At 43.5% G+C, this 13,023-nt stretch overlaps 1 protein-coding gene across 6 annotated transcripts in view; it reads right to left on the reverse strand.

Annotated features, from left to right (window-relative positions):
- Positions 1–367: 367 nt before the first annotated feature.
- tns2a (tensin 2a) overlaps positions 368–13,023 on the reverse strand; it is a 65,510-nt gene continuing 52,854 nt past the window's right edge. For 5 of the 6 annotated variants that reach the window (XM_047362536.1, XM_047362527.1, XM_047362506.1 and 2 more), the window contains 9 exons: positions 11,541–12,622; positions 11,316–11,444; positions 11,100–11,195; positions 10,277–10,354; positions 10,019–10,096; positions 4,071–4,239; positions 3,900–3,968; positions 3,600–3,629; positions 368–3,302 (listed from right to left, as the gene is read on the reverse strand). In XM_047362536.1, the coding sequence (XP_047218492.1) occupies positions 3,164–3,302; positions 3,600–3,629; positions 3,900–3,968; positions 4,071–4,239; positions 10,019–10,096; positions 10,277–10,354; positions 11,100–11,195; positions 11,316–11,444; positions 11,541–12,622 (1,870 nt within the window). In that variant the 3' untranslated portion in view covers positions 368–3,163. The remainder of the gene's footprint in view (positions 3,303–3,599; positions 3,630–3,899; positions 3,969–4,070; positions 4,240–10,018; positions 10,097–10,276; positions 10,355–11,099; positions 11,196–11,315; positions 11,445–11,540; positions 12,623–13,023) is intronic. The other variant, XM_047362513.1, reaches the window with a different exon arrangement.

The following is a 13,023-nucleotide window of genomic DNA, read 5'->3' on the forward strand; positions in this document are numbered from 1 at the left end:
TCAACACCCATTTTCTCTGGATTTTTTGTTCTGGCACAAAATAATCAGGTAACTTGTTACAGTATAGTCATAAATACAGCTGAAAGAGCTCAACTAAAGTTACTTTATCAGCTACATAAAACCATTGTTATCTCCAGCCACCATAACTTTGCATATAATTCCTCTGATATCCTGAAAGTTCTTATTTAAATAAATCATCAAATCAGTGATATGTTGTTTCACCAGAAGCCTTGCAGGATTATTTGGTTGCAGAGGAAGTGTTCGTTTATTACCAGTGAAGATTCCCAGAGATTGTAGAAAGTGTTTGTTATAATTATGCCGCTAATAAGTCAGAATAACTCCTTTTCCAAGAACACAATACAACATGTTTTCTCACTTTGATTCTTTATTGCTTTGCATACAAAATAGCCTCCCATCCTTTCCAAATGAACAAATCGTCTCATTCTGCCCCATAGCTGCATGTGAAAATATATTACTACATGATAACAGAACACAAACCACAATATATTATTGTTGTAATACAAGTAGTGTTTTTCTACCAACTAAAACAACACTAGATGGATGCATAATAAAAATACAAGGATGAATAAGTACAAATATATAGCTTGATGAAAAGCTTATTAATAGAAGAGTGCTTCATCTTTGGTTAAAAATGTCTATCTTTTGGCCACTGGCTTATGTGTGTGAGTGTGTGTGTGTGTGTTTGAACAGGTTTCATTAATGTTTGCATTTCACCCAAACGATGTATAGCGGCAAACATTTCCCTACAGTCCATCCGTCCGTCTCTGTTTAGCTTTCACCCTGATTCACATGCATGACTTTGGGAAAAAAAAACGGACGTTACAATACCTTCGACGGACGACTTTAACCATCTCACCCCACATTCACCTTCAGCACACCCTCAGCTCCCTCATCACAAGATAAAAAACATCACGTTCGAGTTGCCTTCTGTGGCCAACGCCTCTGGCTTGCTCTGAGTGGAAGTAGAAATGTGAATTTAACCCAAATATGATTGTCTGTTACGATTATAAAGGTGGTAAACGCCGGTGAAAGGTCCAGCTGTGGATGTGCTGGTCATGCATCAGAATACCTCAACTTCTCTATATACAGGAAGTTAATTACATCACTTTGGTTACTCTTTAACAGAAAAATAAGGCATTTTTAGAATAGTACAAAATATAAACACCTGTCATTTAAGGCAGTTATATCTAAAATGTGCAACCTCACGGGAGCCGTTTGTTCATTTCTGACTGTGTTTAAGTCATGTTGTCATGTAATCGGGCATGTTTCAAAAGGCAAGACAGGTTTCAGTGGTCATAAAAAATTAGTCACCAAGTAGTTCATTTATGATGAAGTGCAGCTTTACAAGTTATCAGGAATGATTGGGAGCTGTTCAACAAAGAAAATCTATAAATCCACGAGATTACTAACATGGACACATCTGTGTGTTTTTAATTAAGCTAGATCTATTTATATTGTATGTATATTGAGAACATGTTTTGATTAAAATTGCTTTCATGAAAGAAAAATTTTTATTTCTGAGATAAAATATGGCACAACTATCAGTTAACTGTAAAACATTTTCTGTATCCTGTTGCTTAATGCATGAGGGATTTCCTGATGTAGGCTTTTTAAAAATAATTTGTATTTGAGTCCTTGACCAAACTGATTACTGTTGCTTTTCAGTTGGCTGCGATTATGTCAGAGTCACCAACAGCCAGCTGTGCTGCAGCGATTTATGTGGCCAAATTAAAAATCTATACCGGTTGATGTGCACAGCTTGCAAAACTGTGCAGATTATTTCGTTGATTTACAGAATCTGGCTTTTCTCTTACAATTTAAATGTTTTTCACCCTTTACAATGAAACTGAAGGTGAAAAAGAGGAGCTGAAAGACCCAGGCATAAAATATTATGATGTTTGAGGCGAAGCACTGTGTTTAGAAAACAGGAGAACAACTATTTCAGTCGCTCTCCTCCACAGACCATTAACTGGAACTGCACTTATGAGCTAAATTATCAACAAGTCATCAAATAAAGAGAGTAAACATGCTAACTAGCATTTCAGCGAACTGCTACATTCAATCAAAAAGAGCCAGACAGGAGCTTTATGAAGATCCTAGGTGTATGCTGAGTCAGATATTTGCTTAGAAACAAATGATTGGCTATGCGTTACAACGTTAGAGTAGTTGTCTAAAATAAATGAATTGGATTGGTTCATTGAAGCTGTCCTGCACAGTCAAAATATCCAATATCCAAGAAAAACAGAAGAGAAACTGCACTATTTGGAATGTTACTGGTGAGGAATTTAGGTGCTACACAATCACAATACTAATATATACTATATAATACTGCTGAAACATATCTCACAGCGGATACATGGCATTGATTTTCATGAAATTGGTATCAGGGAGCTAAAAAATCCCAAATGGGACATCCCTTGGTACAGTATTATTTAATGAATTATTCTTTCATTGACTTTAGTAGATGCAAGTACATTAAACCTTTTTTACACAGCCAATCACATCAGGTCATGTCATCTTCAGCAAATGCACAGATGGACATGATCAAACGACAATATTCTAGGGTAGTTAATTTAGCTAAAAATAATGCTGGTGTAATAAATGTCTGTCCTGCAGCGTTGGTGTGTGAAGTGCTTTATGAGAACGCTGGAGCCTTTCTGATGACTAATGTCTGACGTTAATGCTTAAAGTTGTTCAAAAAGACAAAATTAGTGCTAAGAGTTGTGATTTTTTTACCCCAAGAATTTATTGTTTCTCTCACAATTTTGGGATTTTACATTATTTAATTAAAGTGATTAGTGAATCATTTGATACGAGTTTCATGAAGCTGTTAAAAATCTTAATTTTCTGTTTTTGTTTTTTGGTGCCTTAAGAGTCAGAACTTCTTGATGACACTTCTGACCCAGAGGGTGGTGAAAGCTAATTACCCATCATGCCTCTTGATAACAGCCCCTGCTTGCTCTGTTCCTGTCAGACGCCCCTCATGCCCAGAGGAGTTTGGATCACATCACAACTCAGAAAACTAAGCAAACCCTAAACAGTCTGATGGACATCTAATAATCCCCATTAGGATAAAAATGAGCCATTAACAGACTGTAAATGTCTGGTCGGAACTTGTGTTTTGCCACTTGTTTGGGTTTCTTCATCTGCGTGGTGCCAGCATGACCTTGTTGATAAAGTTGACGATGGCAGAAGCAGGCTGCTCAGAGTCCAGTTCCGCAAAAAGGTGGCACACGTTCTCTGCCATGCTGCCTGGTTTCTTGGCAACAAAACCAAACACCCTGCAGGGGCACAAAAGAGGAAGTGAGGTAAAACGATTTAATCAAGGAATCGCAAATACTTAGGTTGTCTGATTAGTCGGGGTGTAAGACCCTGCTGTTAGTTAAAACAGTCAGAATCAGCGTTATGTAACACCAGGTCACAGAAAACTTGATTCCACAATTAAATCTCGCTTGCTTGACTGATTTTTTTGCCAAGGCTTGCACGCTATCTGATGCCATGCAGAGGCTTTAATGCCACTTGTTTCTCAGCCCCAGAACCACATTCTTGGAGCTCTTACAAACTGACAGAGAACTTACTTAACAGTTGGGTTGTCTGAGTTAGTCCACCTAGAGTCCAGAGAGAGAAAGAGACAGAAAGTGGACTCAGACATGCACTGAAACACACAGGCAGAGCTGCTGAACAAGATGATGCAATTCCTGCAGCCAGCATGCCTGCAAAAAAAATATAAATCCACCTTCTCATGCTCACAGGCAACAGCAACAGACCTCCATCCGTGCATTAAAACAAAGCCAAATAATGCAGTAAATGATCGTGGTTTCAGGGAAGCTGTTGGGTTGCAAAGCTGAATCACATCTCTCTCTGTTCAAATTTCCTACCTTCTGTCCTTTGGGTCAACGCTGCTGAAAGTAACACTGCTCACTGGGTAATGTCTCCTGAAGAAAACTCTGGGAAAAGACAAAGTGTTGAACGTGGAAGATTATATATCAGGAGAAAGCTAGGAAGAGAATGTTTTTTTCGGTGCGAATCAACAAGAAAACTGCTTTTACCTTCGCTGGCTGTCTGTCAGCGTGATGCCCTGTGACGTCACCTTGAACTGGACCACGGTGGCTGACGGACGAGGGTTACGACCCAGCGTGGCATCTGTTGCTTTGGCAATGGCTTGGGGGCCGGTCAGCGACTCGGTTTCCACAGAGTTCAGGTAGAGCACATTACAAGCTGAGTGAAAACACAAAGAGCAGATAAAACTGACCAGTGCAACAAAACTTCTTTAAATTGTATCTGTCTGTAAGCATTTTATATAACATATAGAATTTCAGACAGCAAGCCTTCTCTGAAATATGGTTCAGAAAACAACTAGACTTCTATATTTCCATACAGTGCATGGCAAAAATATTCACACCCCTTTAACATGTGACAAGCACAAACTTCAAACATGGTGATGGAAAGCATCATGGTGTGGTAACGTTGTTTCTCTTTTAAGGACAGGGAAGCTGGTAAGTTGGGAAGATGAATGAACATGGTGGCTGCAAAAGACTTAAGACCTTCCAGCAAGTGATGGCTCTAACCTTCCAACTAGAGCTTCAACTCAGTGGTTTAGCTGGAAGTATATTCCTGTGTTAGAATGATCCACAACAGGGAATCTGTTGCATGATTTTGAGAATTTATACCATCCACCCAATCGGATGTATTTTGAGCAGCCAAAAATGTCACTCCATTATTTGTAAAAATCTTTTAACAGCCCATGTACATTTTTATTTCCACTTCCCAATGATGCACTACTTTGTGTGGGTCTGGCTCATAAAGTACCAATAAAGCACCTTGAAGTTTGTGGTTGCAAAATAATGAAATGTGAAAAATAGTCTTGCATCCCCCTGGTTTATCCTATACATATAGGATCCTTATAACGGTAAATCCAATATGAAAAGTGCCATATAGACCATATTTAGATGTTTGACTTATCCAGACCACAGTAATAAATGATTTGCATCAAGGCATTTATTTTTTTACCTAGTTAAAAACAAACCAATCATCTTGAACTAATGTATTTGAACCCCTAAATGACATAAACCTTTGTAAAATATTTTGACAATTCCTTATCTTTATTCGTAAGCAAGCTGCAAGCCCAATGCATACCTAGTTACTGCCTTATAAAACTATTCCACACAGACCACAAATAATATGAATCACCGGGAATTACCAAATTTTAGGATTCTTAGTGGAATCATAATACACTGCTCAAAAAAATAAAGGGAACACTTAAAAAACACAATATAACTCCAAGTAAATCAAACGTCTGTGAAATCAAACTGTCCACTTCGGAAGCAACACTGATTGACAATCAATTTCACAGCTGTTGTGCAAATGGAAAAGACAACAGGGAGAAATCTTTGGCGATTAGCAAGACACACTCAATAAAGGAGTGGTTCTGCAGGTGGGGACCACAGACCACTTCTCAGTACCTATGCTTTCTGGCTGATGTTTTGGTCACTTTTGAATGTTGGTGGTGCTTTCACACTCGTGGTAGCATGAGACGGATCTACAACCCACACAAATGGCTCAGGTAGTGCAGCTCATCCAGGATGGCACATCAATGCGAGCTGTGGCAAGAAGGTTTGCTGTGTCTGTCAGCGTAGTGTCCAGATCCTGGAGGCGCTACCAGGAGACAGGCCAGTACACCAGGAGATGTGGAGGAGGCCGTAGGAGGGCAACAACCCAGCAGCAGGACCGCTACCTCCACCTTTGTGCAAGGAGGAACAGGAGGAGCACTGCCAGAGCCCTGCAAAATGACCTCCAGCAGGCCACAAATGTGCATGTGTCTGCACAAACGGTTAGAAACCAACTCCATGAGGATGGTATGAGGGCCTGACGTCTACAAATGGGGGTTGTGCTCACAGCCCAACACCGTGCAGGACGCTTGGCATTTGCCAGAGAAAACCAGGATTGGCAAATTCACCACTGGCGCCCAGTGCTCTTCACAGATGAAAGCAGGTTCACACTGAGCACATGTGACAGACGTGACAGAGTCTGGAGACACCGTGGAGAGCAATCTGCTGCCTGCAACATCCTTCAGCATGACCGGTTTGGCAGTGGGTCAGTAATGGTGTGGGGTGGCATTTCTTTGGAGGGCCGCATGGCCCCTGGGTTCCTCCTAATGCAGACAATGCTAGACCTCATGTGGCTGGAGTGTGTCAGCAGTTCCTGCAAGATGGAGACATTGAAGCTATGGACTGGCCCGCCCGTTTCCCAGACCTGAATCCGATTGAGCACATCTGGGACATCATGTCTCGCTCCATCCACCAACGTCACGTTGCACCACAGACTGTCCAGGAGTTGGATGCTTTAGTCCAGGTCTGGGAGGAGATCCCTCAGGAAACCATTCGCTGTCTCATCAGGAGCATGCCCAGGCGTTGTAGGGAGGTCATACAGACACGTGGAGGTCACACACAATACTGAGCCTCATTTTGACTTGTTTTAAGGACATTACATCAAAGTTGGATCAGCCTGTAGTGTGTTTTTCCACTTTCATTTTGTGTGTGACTCCACTTCCAGGCCTCCATTGGTTAATAAATTTCATTTCCATTGATGATTTTTGTGTGATTTTGTTGTCAGTACATTGAACTTTGTACAGAACAAAGTATTCAATGAGAATATTTCATTCATTCAGATCTAGGATGTGTTATTTGAGTGTTCCCTTTATTTTTTGAGCAGTGTTCCTGAATTCATAGCTGATTCATAATTTATTCTTAGTCAGTTCTTGCAGTTCTTAAGCCATCTGGACTTCGTGGCAAAAGTTTTGAACTGTTCAAAATTATGGTGCTGAACGAGTTTATTCTTATCGAATTCCTCGTTTATTCTTAGGTATTGTAGCAGATTCCTAAGTAAATTGTAAGCATTCCTCGTACTCGTCGTCTTCTGCATTATCCGGGACCGGGGGCAGCAGACTCAGCAGAGAGACCCAGATGTCCCTCTCCCCAGACACCTCCTGCAGCTCCTCCGGGGGAACCCATGGCATTCCCAGGCCAGCCGAGAGACATGGTCCCTTCAGCGTGTCCTGGGCCGTCCCCTGGGCCTCCTCCTGGTGAGACGTGCCTGGAACACCTCCCAAGGAAGGCGTCCAGCAGGCATCCGTTATAGATGCCCGAGCCACCTCAACTGGATCCTCTCGATGTGGAGGAGCAACGGCTCTACTCCGAGCCCCTCCCGGATGTCCGAGCTCCTCACCCTATCTCTAAGGGAGTGCCTGGCCACCCTACGGAGGAAGCTCATTTCAGCCGCTTGTATCCGGGATCTCGTTCTTTCGGTCATGACCCAAAGTTCATGGCCACATGTGAGGGTAGGAACTTAGACCGACCGGTAAATCAAGAGCTTCCCTTTTCAGCTCAGCTCTCTCTTCACCACAACGGACCGGCAGCTGCACCGATCCGTCTGCTGATCTCCCGCTCCATTCTTCCCTCACTTGTGAACAAGACCGCGAGATACTTGAACTCATCCACTTGAGGCAGGAACTCCCCTCCAAACTGAAGAGGACAAACCACCCTTTTCCGGTCGAGAACCATGGCCTCGGACTTGGAGGAGCTGATCTTTATCCCAGCCGCTTGACACTCAGCTGCGAATCGCCCCAGCACATGCTGTAGGTCATGGCTAGAGTGGGCCAGCAGGACCATGTCATCTGCAAAAAGAAGAGACGAAATCCACTGGTCCCCAAACCAGACCCCCTCCGGCCCTTGGCTGCGTCTACAAATCCTGTCCATAAAAGTTATAAACAGTGACAGTGGTGACAAAGGGCAGCCCTGCTGGAGTCCAACATGCACCGGGAACAGGTCCGATTTAGTGCCGGCAATGCAGACCAAACTCCTGCTCCACTTGTACAGAGACCGGATGGCCCCTAATAAAGGGCCCTGGATTCCATACACCTGGAGCACCCCCCACAGGGCACCACAAGGGACACAGTCGAATGTCTTCTCCAGGTCCACAAAATATATGGACCAGTTGGGCAAACTCCCATGAACCCTCGAGTACCCTTTAGAGGGTATAGAGCTGGTCCAGTGTTCCACGACCGGGATGAAAACCACACTGCTCCTCCTGAACCTGAGGTTCTCACCCTCTTTTCACCCTTCTTATGAAGGGGGACCACCTGCCAGTCCAAAGGTACTGTCCCCGACCGCCACGCAATGTTGAAGAGGCGTGTCAACCATGACAGCCCCACAACATCCAGAGACTTGAGGTACTCAGGGCGGATCTCATCCACCCCCGGAGCCCTGCCACCGCAGAGCTTTTTAACCACCTCTGTGACTTCAGCCTGCGTGGTGAAAGAGTCTAACCTCGAGTCCCCAGCCTCTGTTTCCACCAGGGAATGCGTGATGGTAGGATTGAGGAGATCCTTGAAGTACTCCTTCCACCGCCCAATAATGTCCCCAGTCGAGGTCAGCAGCTCCCCACCCCCACTGTAAACAGTGTTGGCGAAGCACTGCTTCCCCCTCCTGAGGCGGCGGACGGTTAGCCAGAATTGCTTCGAGGCCAACCGGTAGTCCTTCTCCATGGCCTCACTGAACTTGATCATTGACCTCCTGCCTAGGGTATCCTGGTGCCAAGTGCACTGATGGACACCCTTATTCTTGAACATGGTGTTCATTATGGACAATCCGTGACTAGCACAGAAGTCCAATAACGAAACACCACCCGGATTCAGATCAGGGAGGCCATTCCTCCCGATCACGCCTCTCTAGGTGTCACTGTCGTTTCCCACGTGTGCGTTGAAGTCTCCCAGCAGAATAATGGAGGCCGAATACTCCGCACTACCGCTCGGCCCGTAGGCTGAAACGACAGTCAGAGACCGGTCCCCAACCCGAAGGCACAGGGATGCGACCCTCTCATCCACCCTCTCATCCACTGGGGTAAACCCCAACACGAGACGGCTGAGCTGGGGGGCAACAAGCAAACCCACCCCAGCCCGCCGCCTCTCCCCTGGAGGGCCACTCCAGAGTAGAATAGAGTCCAGCCCCTCTTGAGGAGATGGGTTCCAGAGCCCACGCTGTGTGTGGAGGCGAGCCCGACTATTTTTAGTCGATATCTCTCAACCTCCCGCACAAGCTCAGGCTCCTTCCCCCCCAATGAGGTGACATTCCACATCTCTAGAGCCAGCCTAAGCATCCGGGGATCGGGCTGCCGAGGTTTCCACCTTCGTCTGCCGCCCAATCCTCTTTGCACCGGTAAGCATTCCTATGTAAACTTATTCCTATGTTCTTGACATGTTCTAAAAGGGATACGTGAGGTATTGTCTTGGCCACTCAGGTCCACTGTACCCCCTAAAACTGCCCAAATCTCTCTTCTGCACTTGGAAACATAATAAGAAAAAGGAAAATAATTTTAAAAAGTAAAAAAAAAAAAAAACATATATTTAAAATATATTTATAATATATAATATAGCCCTGGTTATATATAATATAATATATAAAAAAACTAATATATAACAAAAGTAAAATTTTATTTGTTTTAATTTAATTTGTGTCATTTACAAAAGAAACCTTTGTTTTCCCTATACAATGTAAAAACGAATCACTTTTTACTTCTAAATATCAAGTCATCATTCATGTAACGTTCACTCCTGCTGGTCTTTTATTACATTCTATTTATTAAATCTTAATGGAAAATGCCATGAATTGTCAAAAATAGTCATGACCTGTCAGAACTATTCTTCAGTGCCACTGTACCTGTTTCTTAGACGCATTCGCCATATTGTTAACTGATGTAAAATGCAACAACAAAACACTGTTTTTGGAAGCAGTCTGAGCTCTCTGCAGCACACAGATGCTGCACAGTCACAACCAGTTCTTCACTGAAGCTAGGCTTCTCTGATGCTGTGATAAGGAATCTAAACCTATACAATGCCTGAAGCCTTTTCATTGCACTGTAAATAGATTACTGGGAATCAAGTTTAAGCTTTAACACAAGACAGTGTTCTGTAATAACAGAGCAGACAGGATGTTGAACTTACCTGCTCCTTGTTTCAGCAGGTCTGCAGCTGTGCTGATGTTGCTGACTGGTTGAACCTCCTGCACGTCTCCAACAAGATCTGAGCATGGACAGAAATAATTACGTACACCAAATAAAAATATTTCAAAACTAGGTTTAACATAGCATTCTGTAAGCAGATATGTTCAACTTGAAGAATCTGAAGAAGAATGCTATTTTTCATCGCACTGCAGATGTTAAAGCACGAGAAAGTTTGGTGATCATTTCAGCCGTCTCATACCTTTTTCTGGGATTTTAAGAGCACAGGGCAAAGATATGGGTGTGATTGAGTGCTGATAGACTAGTGCAGACAGGCTCCCTGTTGATAAATATGAAAGAAAAATAGCTTATAAGATATCAAAAACAAAAACACGAAGAAACAATGTTCATTCATAAAACATACATTTACAGTAATATTCAGATTTTCCATGCAAGCTGAATGACTTTGTGTTGTTCTGGGAAGAAGAATAGGCCTACCCCGAAAGATTATTCTTTAAAGCATTGACTCAGGGGGACTGAATTTAAATGTATGTCACACTTTTCAGATTTTTCTTTTTTTTAAAAGTTTAACAATTTTTTTTAAATTAATTCCAAGTAGTATGAATAATATACTAATAATATAATATACCAATATTGTCTTTAAGAACAATCTAAAGTATGAGATCACATATTTCAAAACTTAAGATTATATAAGTGAAACGTTGGAAAAATAATCATCAGGTGAGAGGTGTTAAATATGGCTTTTTGTTTTTTCTCTGTATCTTAAAGTTAGACAGGGTGTGTTTGTGGGCTTTGGTGTCGACCTACTGTTTAGCAGAGAGCATTATTAACGCATTATAAATATCTAGGTTTCAGTTTTTTTCCTGTTTTGTCACTTTATCCCCTGCTTACATTTTCTAAGTGGAGATCACAAGGCATGAGTTGTCCAGATCTATTCACACAGAAATGGAAGCTTTCTCAGCTTAATGCTAAGTGTAATAAAATTAATGAGGTCCTACACACTAAAGACGTTCTTCTCGAATCATTAACATGGACATTTTCTGCAAGTGGGCAGTAAAACATACCAAAGTAAGGCTCGTTCTGACACCCTTTGATCTTCACTCCCCGAGGGCCTGTTTCTATCAGGAAATGTCTCACCAGCTGTTCCAGAGGGTCACTCACTGTGAAAAGCAGATTACTACCGTTACAAATGTCACTGTCTCCTTTAGAACACTAGGTGGTCACAAAAGAACAAATTATGAAAATCAGGATGATAAAAAGATGTAAAAAGTTTTTTATACCCTTGCTGTTAAGGTTTGCATTGGGCGGAGGCGTAGCCACCTTCAGGGCCAGGCCATAGGCTCCCTGGAAGGAATTACTGTCCCTGATCAGAAAGGTCCCTGGCTCTCTCTCCTTCAGAGCAGCGATTGCTGCAGCCAAACACAAATAAATTTCAAATGTATTCTTTAGGTTTCAAAAGCTTTGATTCTTTTAAACAAACATTGTTCTTAAGTTAGTGACCTTACCTTGCTCTCTAGAGATGCCCGGCTTGTACCAGAACCTTGAACTATCTTGGACAAACTTAACACTGACCCGGTTGGCTGTCTCACCCTCCACTTCTTCGTTTTGGTCTGTAGATGGTGCAATTTCCCCCACCGTGGGAGAAAATGTAACGTGGTGCTGATGCTGGGTTGTGTTCATGGTGGAAGGAGGCACGTGGCCCACGGCTGCCCTCACCTCCTCACTGGGGGCCCCCAGCTGGGCAGGCTGATGCCGCTTCTCAGGCAGAGGTGGCTGTGGGTGGGGAAGAGGAATGGAGATGGTGGAGTAGTTGGAATAGGAGCCTGGGTGGAGATGTGGGGCAGGACCAAAATAACCATTTCTCTTGTTAGCGTCCAAAGCAGCACTATGATCCACAGTTGTGTAGTGGTGATGTGGGGGTCCGTGGTGCTGCAGGTAATTTGGGTGGTGGGGTTCTGACCCGCTCAACATTAACCTCCTACCCAGGGTGGCAAAACCAGGAACTGGGGCATCTGAGACCGGAGAGCCATCCATGCTGCTGGACCCGGGCTGCGGGGATGATGGTGCAGCAGCAGATATGGGGTTTGAGGTGATGGGTTTTGGGGCCTCTGAGAAAGACTTTGGTGGTGATGACCCATTCACATGTGCTGAGCTCAGTTCAGGAGGACCATTGGCTTGGGTTTCAGTCTGAGAATGGGTTAATGTCATGGATACAGCAGCAGCTTCTGAATGACTGAGGGGAGGGAGATTGAGAGGGACACTCCGGGAATGTGTGTTTAGTGCAGTTGAGGAAGGAAGCTGGCATTGCTCTTGGTTTGTTGGTGTTGGTGTCACAGACTCAAAAGAAGAAGCTGAGGGAGCATCTATGGGGCAGTGTGGCTGCGGTGCAGTGCTGGGGGGAGGGTCTGTTTGTGGAGAATCTGCTTTGGTAGGAGATAAAGATGCCTGTTTGGTACTAGGCTGTGGACGTCCTGGAGATTCCTGAATGACATTAGTGTTACTAAGTTCTTGGGCTGTGGACCCCTCATTATCACTGCCGATGATGTCTGTAGTCCGCATGTCATAATCTTTGCTTCCTGGACTGGGGCTTTGAAGGAAAGACATGATTACTGATTCAATGAGAAACAAAAACACTGACTGTGTGAACAGTCATTGAAAGTACATATATATCGGAGTGTGCTACACATAAATTCTGGATTCGGCAATTCCCGGTTTGCGTGTTTTGAGTACACTCAAAACAAACCAAATGGAACAAAAGCAACAAACTCCCTAAAGAGAAATTATACTTACTGATATATCTACAGTGCCTAGGAAAAGTATTCATTTGGCACCTGCCCACACTACCAAAGCTACCAAGAACTGATTCAGTGACCGTGATGTTACTGTGCTTGTTTGGCTTGGAAACCTGATCAGAGAATCTATGGGCTGTTGTCAAGAAGATGAGAGACACCAGACCCAACAATGTAGATGACCTGAAGGCTGCTATCA

The sequence above is a fragment of the Girardinichthys multiradiatus genome, chromosome 1, assembly GCF_021462225.1.
Source record: "Girardinichthys multiradiatus isolate DD_20200921_A chromosome 1, DD_fGirMul_XY1, whole genome shotgun sequence".
Classification (NCBI taxonomy): Eukaryota; Metazoa; Chordata; class Actinopteri; order Cyprinodontiformes; family Goodeidae; genus Girardinichthys; species Girardinichthys multiradiatus.